The sequence below is a fragment of the Alligator sinensis genome, unplaced genomic scaffold (genome assembly GCF_000455745.1).
Source record: "Alligator sinensis unplaced genomic scaffold, ASM45574v1 scaffold1779_1, whole genome shotgun sequence".
NCBI classification, from domain to species: domain Eukaryota; kingdom Metazoa; phylum Chordata; order Crocodylia; family Alligatoridae; genus Alligator; species Alligator sinensis.
Window position 1 is genome coordinate 220,735 of NW_005843117.1, and position 9,621 is coordinate 230,355.

Sequence of the window (9,621 nt, forward strand, 5' to 3'; positions counted from 1 at the left end):
CAGGACCTTGGGTAAGGCTGCTGGGGCCAGCACAGTTGCTGGCCCCAGCCTCTCCTATCCCACCCAAGGTAACCTGCCGTGCACCAGAGAACTCATGGCGTAGGCGTTCCCCAGGGACAAGTAGCAGTGGCACAAGGTGTGCTGCTGCTACTTGTCCCCAGGGAACCAAATGTCCATGCTCATGTGGATGCGGCCATTGAGTTCTGCATGTGCTTTCTTATGATGTACTGAGGTGCCCCTGTTAATCAAAAGTTCACACTTAAAGGAGAAAGCTTTTATCTGTGATTAGTAGTCTTGGGTGGATGATGTTCTGGAGATGAAGCAATTAGTATACAAGTAACTATACAATCAGGCCTTTCATACTAATTAAAGGTCTCAATGATTCATCAGTCTGAGTTAAGAGAATGTACTTGGCAAAAGTTTAGGACCAGCTCACAATATTTCAGTTTGCCACTTTGCTGTACACTGTGTTCACATAGAACTTTATGGAGATTGTGGGGTAAAATTGAAAAATCTGAGAGACTTACCATTTTGAAGCACAATGTAGGTCTTATCACATACTATTGACAGTTCTGATTTTCATTGTTTATATTCAACTACAGTATTTGTAAGACACTGGCACGTACAGACTCTGTCTAGTTCTTACTGTATGAGTGAACATAAGTCAAAGCATAAACATAAAGCACTGCAATGCAATATAATAATTGTAAGGCAGACCAGTACTGAAAAGTCAAATTAAATTAAAATATAAGACCTGAATTGGTAGAATTCACTGAACCCTTGGGCGCTGTGCTATAGTAAAGTAATACAGAAGACTTTAAAGTGTATAATAACTTTCATTATTTCTAGGGAGCACTATTTGAGTGTTGTGACATGGGTAACTGATGAAAGGATCTGTCTGCAGTGGCTCACAAGGATTCAGAATTATTCTGTACTCACAGTCTGTGACTTTGAAAAAAACAATGGAATGTGGCTGTGCCCAGAGGTATGAAAAATGGGACAAAAGTATCAGGCAATTTGTATTTATGAAAAGGATAGATAAGAAATGATTTGGAGGGAATTAAAATATATCCACAAGTTTGTACTTTTAGTTGTGAGAGAAGATCAACATAATGTTTAGGGGTTCTTTTTCTTTCTTTCTTAGGAAAAACAGCATGAACAAGAAAGCAACACTGGCTGGATTGGCAGAGTGAGTTCAGGTTCTATATTACAGCATTTAAGTAACACATTGATAATGAAATGTAAAGATAACATTCTCTTCTGAACTCCTACTTTTGTACTGCCCTTTTAACAATTCTTATTCCATAACGTTGGACCATCAACTGCACACATGGAAAATGGAATTGCTCTCCAATGGAGCTGTCCAAAACTCCAGTTTAAGGTTTGAGACTCTAAACTTGGTGGGTTTCTCCTCACCTCCCTGTCTCTTAGAAACAGTTTCTTGCTGAGTTTTTTTGCATACATTTGAACAAACCAGATGAAATTTTTCACACGGCTCTGCCAAGCAGAACACTGTCTGCATCCCTCTGGATTCAGAGGGACTGAATGCTATGTGGTAGACAGTAGACACCTAGGGCATATCCAAACAAGCATGGATGTGTAGCACGCGGTGCTGCAGACACATCTGTGGTGCCACACACACTGCACACGCAGGGGTTCCCTGCACTTCTAATTTGCAGCATGCGGGGAGGGGGATTGCCCCCAGGAAATCCCGGGGGCAAAAAAACCTGCGCCTAAAAAAAACTGGGCTGCCCCAAACCAGAGCACCAGTTGCCGCAAACCAGAGCCTGGCCAGCTGGAGCCATGCTCCAGCTGCCAGCCAGGCTCCTTGCTGCAGGATCACCACAGCTGCAGCTCCCAGAGGCCCCCAGAACTCCAGGTAAGGCTGCTGGGGCCAGCATAGTTGAACATAGCATGGGCGTTCCCCAGGGACAAATAGCAACTGTACACATTGTCCCCAGGAAAACACACATTTGTGTTTGTGGGGACAGTCCGAAAGAGCTACATACAGGATCTGGGGAAGTGAAGGATGGACCCAAAAGACCAGATCAGGAGACAGAAGCATGTTTCAGAGTTTGTGGTGAGAACATGGAGTATGCTCTACATACCTGCATTCTTCTTACATTATCTGCTTTAGTCACTACTTTAGTTTTGAAGTCAAAAAGGAAAGTTTTAAAAAATGCAATGAGGGAGGAAACAGCAGGGATGAAATCACCCGCAGTACAAAGATGAGAGATCATCCCACTGGCTGTCAGATTTGATGTGGAAAGGAAGGCCCTCATTCTGACACATTTTGCTTTGACATAGCAAAGGCTCCACAAATAGACAATGTGATGATCAAGTTGCAAACTTTGTAAACAGTTGTGGAAAGCAAGAGGGCAAAATGGGAGACTTTGTGCCATTAAACTGGCAGGTTTGAGGGGGGTTTTTATGTCACATCTTAACTGTTTAAAAAGGTCAAAGTCAAGATGACAATTATTAACACTGAGACTGGGCATGCATGCATGTGTATGTGTGTGAAAGAGAGAGGAGAGGGAGGTATTTTTGATTCCACAGTAAGATATTTTCTCTCATTGTCCTCGGCCAGTGAAAAATAAAAGGACACTAATTAAAATGCTTAGAGTTACTTTTTTGACTAGCAGAGAAGAACTAGATGAATCCAAGGTCATTTAGGACTTCATTAAACTCTTGAGTTTCCAGGTGACAACTAGTCAAAATCTAAGTCCTTACTAGTTGGGCAAAAAATCAGAGCTAGGTAAAGTAAAGTTGCAATAGGATTTTGAGAAACTAAGGAAATATTTTTTCATGATACTAAGCAAAAAATATATCTCTTGAGGAGGTAGTATGGACTGGAGAAGTGAGGCCAGGGACTGAAAAGTCTTGAGTCCTAATCCAAGCTCTGCAGCAAATATCTTCAGTTTAGCTGAAAAATTTATAAAACACCAAAATAATAGTGAATTGTTATAAAATTCATTTAAAAAATTCAGGCATGTTTAATCTCCAGTTTACAGAGCTGTGTTAGAATGATGCACAGTATTCTATTCTATCTTACTCTGGTGGGTAGGGCTAAAATCCAGAATAACCTGGGTAGACTAGAAAAATGGTCCATAACCAAACAAATGAAACTGAATAAGTACAAAGTCTTTCACCCAGGACAGAATGTTTATATACCCAAACACAGGTGAGGGAATGACCAGTACTGAAGAGAAGGATTACAGTAAACCATAAACTAAATATGAACCAGCAGTGTGTCCTCGTGCCAAAAGTCCAACAGCATACTGGATTGTGTTAACAGGAGTATCACATGCAAATCAAGGGAAGTGATTCTATTGCTCTCTTCAGCACCGGTGAGGCCTCACCTAAAGTACTGTACCCAGATTTGGGCCCCACACTTCAAGAAGTATATGGACAGATTGGAAAGAGTCCAGCAGAGAGCAACAAAAATTATTAGAAGCCTGGAATGCATGATTTATGAGGAAAGGCTGAAAGAGTCAGAGTTAGTCTGGCAGACATAGTTCTTTGGTTAAATGTGATATCTTTTATTAGACCAACTAAATAGTTGGGAAAAAATTGTTCTTTTCAAGCTTTCGGGCACCAACACCCTTTTTTAGGCATTGGAGAGAGTTGGCTGAATGCCTGAAGAAGGGTGTTTGTGCCGGAAAGCTTGCAAAGAAGAATTTTTCCAACTATTTACTTGGTCTAAAAGTTATCTCATCTACCCAAAGAACCTTGTTGGCCTATGTCCTTAGACCAGGGGTGGGCAAAATGCAGCCCGCCAGACCATTCTATCTGGCCCACGGGGCCCCTAAACAATTTAGAAAATGAATATTTATCTGCCCTGGGCTGCCTGTCATGTGGCCCTCGATGGCTTGCCAAAACTCAGTAAGAGGCCCTTTGCCCAAAATAATTGCCTGCCCCTGCCTTAGACCAACACAGCTACAACCAACAACTCTGAGAGTTAGTCTGGAGAAGAGAAGACTGGCAGGGGATTTGATAACAGTCTTCAAATACCTGAAGAGTGATTATAGAGGATGGAGATGGACTTTTTCTCTGTAACTGAAGGGGATGGGATAGGAGTAAGGGCCTCAAGGTGCAGTGGGAGAAATTTAAATTGGAAATTAGATGGAACTTTCTGACTGTGAGTGTGGTCAAGCATTGGAACAGGCTACCTAGAGAAGTTGTGCAATCTCCATTCCTGAACATTTTCAAGAGTTGTTTGGACAGGCACTTAGCTGTGTTGGCTTATTGAACAGGGAGCTGGACTACCTGACTTTGTGAGGTCCCTTTCATCTTTATTTTTCTATAATCCTATTGTCCAATTGGATGGTAAGCTCCACTAAAAACTGGATGGAGGGAGGGACAGGCAGATATTTTGTCTAAAGCGACAGGAGAATTAGTAATGCATGGAGGCCTTTTATCTGAAAGGAGGAGAAAGTTCATGCATTGCAGGTCACAGGGAAATGTTGCTAGAGCAGCAAAACAATAACTTGGGAATATTTACTTTTCAAATGACAGCCACGAGTTTCTCATGCTTAACACCCTGATTTGACACCCTGAATTGACAAAGTATTGTGCAGTGTATTTGCTGAGGTGCACAGAACAAATGTTAAAGGCCTTCATGATGAGATTTACAAAGTTAGTTAAAGTAGAGTTAGTATTTGTCCTTGGGTTTCTGTTATTTGCCCTAATAGTTGTGCCATGTGTTTCAGTTTCAGCCATCTACCCCTTACTTTGCGCTTGACAATGCTAGCTACTACAAGGTGTTCAGCAATTCAGACGGCTACAAACACATCCATTATATAAATGGCTCAGAGGTGAGTAATAATAATAACTCATAGAAGTCACTGCTGACTGATATTTTTCCTGGTCAGCATGGAATTTACACTTCCACTTTGTTCTCCCTTTATTTTAGCGTGCAACACCTATCACAAAAGGAAAATGGGAAGTGATCAGCATAGAAGCTGTAACCAAAGACTTCCTGTGAGTATCTTGAGAGCAGCAAATTAGTTTTAAGTCCTCTCAAACATATCAAGTATAATCTACCCTAAGCAGATTGAAACCAATGGGACTTGGGCACCTAAGTGGTTTGAGCACTTTGTAAATCTCATCAGATGCTTATCTGCATCTTTTTAGACACCTTAAAAATACTTTTGAAATCTAGCTCTTAGCAAATGGGCAGTGAACACAAAAACTGAACACAAATCCATTTGTGTTCAGTTTTAGGAAGAGGTGGGGGTATTCATTAAGATTTTAGTCGAACACAAAGGATTCAGTCACTCGTTTGTACAACCACACACAAGACTTTGGATCCAAATACTTCTAAAGTTTGGGGGAATAACTGGCCCCCAGCAGACATTACACTTAAGACATGATTAACCAGTTAAGCGCACCTTAAGTAGTGACCCAGCCATACATGCATTCAGTTAATTGTGTGATAAAACTAGAAATGAGCTAAAATGTTATTAAACAAAATATGTGTAATATCTTTGTGCCTAGTTCTCATCACGCCTTTAATCGAATGTGTGGTCTGCACTTCCACCCTCCAGAGCACACCAGAGTCCTTCAAGACTCTTGTGTGCTCCAGAGGCTGGGAACACCAGCTGGATCAGGGCTCCTAGCTGAAGGAGTACGTGAAGCCCTTCTTTCCCTGTGCTCCCTCAGCTGGGACCACCTATCAGCTGATTGGAGCGCTCAGCCAGGGGAGTGCATTAAACCTTTTACAGTCTCCTGGCTGGAAGCTTCAATCATCTGATCAGGGCTCCCAGCCACAGAAGGGCAAGTGCACTCCCATGGCTGAGAGCCACAATCAGCTGACCAGCACTTCTAGCCAGGGGACCCCCCAATCAGCTGACCAGGGCTTGCAGCACGGGGAGCACAGGGAACCCAGCTTGCTGGTGCAGTGGGGAGCAGGATCATGATCCCAGGCTCCTTCTGCACCAGCAACACAATGTGATGGGATCTGATACTCAGTCGCACAGTCATATCTCCTACCATGCACATGGCATTGCAGGAAGCACGATTATTAGGATCATGCATGAGCTCCCATTGCACCTTTCATTTTATTTCTGTCAGCAGCCCTTGTACTACATGCAGTTCTGAACTTTGTAGTTTGGTTTTGTTCCTGTCTCTAGCCATGGATAAGCATTCATTTCCCTGAAATTCTTACCACTAGAAAAATAGCCTTTTCATTTCCTTTTAAAGAAATATATTTTCCTTAAAAATATTATTAAATATCTCAATGTTTCTCTGAAATGTTGTGACCTTTCTCCACCTACAGGCCAGGAACTGCAGTGTACTGCAGAGGTTACTCTATGTGGACTGTCTTGACAGTAATTAAGGGTTGCATCTGGATTTTCTTTCTTTCTTTCTTTCTTTCTTTTTTAAGAAAAGCTCTTTTGGATTTACTTTGATTGCTATGTTTTTGTAAACAAATTCACATTTTATTTTGGTATGTTCTTAGTATTTGAATCAGGTAGGCTTTTCAGAGGCATTTTGGGTATCATGTTGTATAAAAGAAACATGTTCCTGTGCAAGGGACAAAAGTCACCTTAATTAATAATTAAAAAGGATGCATTCTTTCCTGCTTACTGTATGATCTGCCTTTGTGAAAACCAGCCCTTTTGAACATAAGCTCAAGGTGAAATTATTCTTTTTCTGTTCGTGACTATTGAGAATTTGGGAATACTCACAGAAATAGTATGTGCAGTATCTACCATTATGAGCATGCTTCGCCTCTCCTCACATCGGCATAAATCAGGTATAATTCCATTTAGTCTGTGGAGGTAAACAGGGGCAAGGGAGAGAACTGAACCCAAGCTGCAATAGAGACAGAGAAAGGCATTGGACAATGTGAGAGCTATCAGCCTCAGTGCGCTGCCTGCCTAACCTCTGTCAAGTCCTTCCCTGAAGAGCCGGTCTTAGGGGTGGGCACCGTGGTCCACTTGGGGAGCATCACACACACGCACGCACACACAAGTGTGAGCAGCCCGTGCTCACAGTAGCATTCTCCCCCATTCTATACCTTGGCCAATACCTGCCCCAGGCAGGAGGAGTAGTGCCCAGCCCAGTTGGGCCCCTGCCTCCAGCCACTGCTCAAGAGGAACTGGGCCAGGCAGTGCAGGCAGCAGCAGTGGTGCCTGTATGCTCACCTGCCTAGCACACCATGCTCCTCCACCTCCCTGCCAGACTGCACCCTGTGCCCCTGCCTGCCTGCCTCTGCCTGCAGCAGTGCTGCTAACTTGGGGGAGGGAGGAAAAGGCACTGTGGTGGGAGGTGCCAGGGAGTGGTGTCAAAATACAAGCTTGCCCAGGGCACCATTTTCCTTAAGGCCGGCTCTGGATGTGTACATGTGTGTTTAGCATAGTAAGGATTTACATTATAATTCCCTCATCATCATGAGTTCTGGGTAGATGAGGATGACAATGCAGAGGTAGGAGATGGTTGAGCCAAACATAGTGGGTGTGCTGATGACTGTGCAGGCCTTTTATTCTAAATGATAGCATACTAGGGCAGAGCCTACTTCAGCTCATAGGTACTGAAATGGTACTGAAATGTCTAAGTATGATCATCAATTCCTTGACCAAAAGTTATGCAAAAGGTGGGTGGGTCCCTCCTTTTCCTGCTTCCAGACACTTTTTGTGACTTTGTTTTAATTCCAAGATAAACAATATTGAATGCGTTTAATGACTTTCCAGGCATTCAAGCAGGGTGGAGTAGGATCACACTTAGATGCCTAAGTATTACTAGTACATTTAATAAATGGAAAAGGATTTGACCTTTAGTCATTGACTATTAGATAAATTATTGTCCTTGGTGGTGATGTTAAAAATAGGAAAGTTCATGCTTAGGTAAATCTTTAGGACTAAATATAGACATTGGATTTATGGCACATTATAACCTGTCTGCCATCCAGTAACCCGAGGTAACCGCTCTACATTTTACTAGCTACCAGATCAGCATTCTTCCCTTTCCCCCATCCCACCTACCTGTCACACCTATTGTCATCTCCCATGGCCTCTGATCCTCAGTGCCACGTATCTGCATTTTTAAAGACCTGCATTTTGCATATTGGCTTCTGTTCCATCCAGGAGAACACAAAACACCAGCAGACTCTCCCTATGCCTGAAGAAGGGTGTTTGTGCCCAAAAGCTTGCAAAAAACAATTTTTCCAACCATTTAGTTGGTCTAATAAAAGATATCACTTTTACCGAAAGAACCTTGTCTGCCCATGTTTAGGTAATGCACATTTCCCATTGAAGCCACCTTTCATGTGTATTTTGATAAAGCAATTGTGCAAAAATAGCTTATACACAAAAATATAGTTTCTTATTTGTAGATAAATTAGATTTTTTAATTAAAGCACAAGCACTTGGGACAATCTTACAAATAAGTAAAATAATGTGGAAGATGTTAATTTTATGCATTGACAAGTTTTCTTGCACATACAGAAAACTAGGTATAAAATACAAGTTAGAGTGCCAAGTGGCAAAGTTGCAGGTTGCCTGGGGTGATCTATTTCTGTTTTATCAGAAGGAGGCTAAAATTGCTTCAAGGGTAAACCATATAAAAACTATTTTAGAAGCTAAGCTTGAGACTAAGGACCCAATTTGCAAAGAGGTATAAGTGCTTAAAGATACAGAGAAGTTTCTCATGGGAATTTTTGAATGTGTTTACCCAGGGTACTCACCTAACTCCTTTTTGATTTCAACAGGAAGTAAGCACCTAAGACACCTAGGTGTCTTTGTAAATCCCATGAGATCCTTATCCATACCCTTAGACATTTAAAATTACAGTACTGGTTCTATATTTACTACATTGGTGTATGTCTCCACAGAAAAAATAGGGTGATTGTAGCATATGCTAGTTTAATTTAGCTAGTATGGATAACAATAGTGCTGAAGACATGGTAGGATGGGTATTTTTATGTGCACAACCACAGTGCATATTTTCAAGGGACCATTCTGGTTGCTAGCCTGTATTAAGGTCTGTGCCACCTCATCTTCACTGCCATTGTTATTTGTGCTAGCTAGCACAAACATTGCAGCCATGTGCTACAATCTCACCTTTGCTTTGTTTTATAGACATACAAATCCTAGCTGTGTCTTTACATGGGTATCATCTATCAAAGAAATAAGCATAAGCCGAGAGACCAAATGTATGATGGGAGCTTGTTTGTTTGTTTTTTGTGAAGATAAAGTTATGATATAGATAGCTTCCTGGGCTAGGTACAGGCAGTCAAAAAGCCTGAAGCTGAATCAATTCAGTCTTTGCAGGTTAGTCTAGCTACACAGATTAAATTGAAACGGAAGCAAAAAGACATTTACTAAGCCTATGTGAATAGGGGAGTATTTAATTCAGATTCAGATTTGGATATGGCCGATTCGGAGGACAGTGATTCAATTTGGTGATGCGAATCACTGTCCTCATTCGATTCGGTCGAATCAGAATCGGAGACTTGGCACTGATTCAGTGCTGATTCGGAGATTTGGATCGGCCAGGGAGAAGCAGGCACAGCTAGGTGGCTGCAGATTCTCCCGCAGCTCCTCCAGCTGTGCCTGCCTCTCCTTGGGTGGGGGGAGCTGTGGGAGAAGCTCCCATGGCTACCCCATCCCGCCCCACCCC

At 42.2% G+C, this 9,621-nt stretch overlaps 1 protein-coding gene across 1 annotated transcript in view; it reads left to right on the forward strand.

Moving 5' to 3' along the window:
- The window catches only part of DPP4 (dipeptidyl peptidase 4), a 77,720-nt gene that overhangs the window by 40,573 nt on the left and 27,526 nt on the right, over positions 1-9,621 (forward strand). Inside the window, exons 12-15 of the mRNA XM_014526682.2 lie at positions 850-985; positions 1,145-1,189; positions 4,710-4,814; positions 4,913-4,980. Of these exons, the coding sequence (XP_014382168.1) occupies positions 850-985; positions 1,145-1,189; positions 4,710-4,814; positions 4,913-4,980 (354 nt within the window). The remainder of the gene's footprint in view (positions 1-849; positions 986-1,144; positions 1,190-4,709; positions 4,815-4,912; positions 4,981-9,621) is intronic.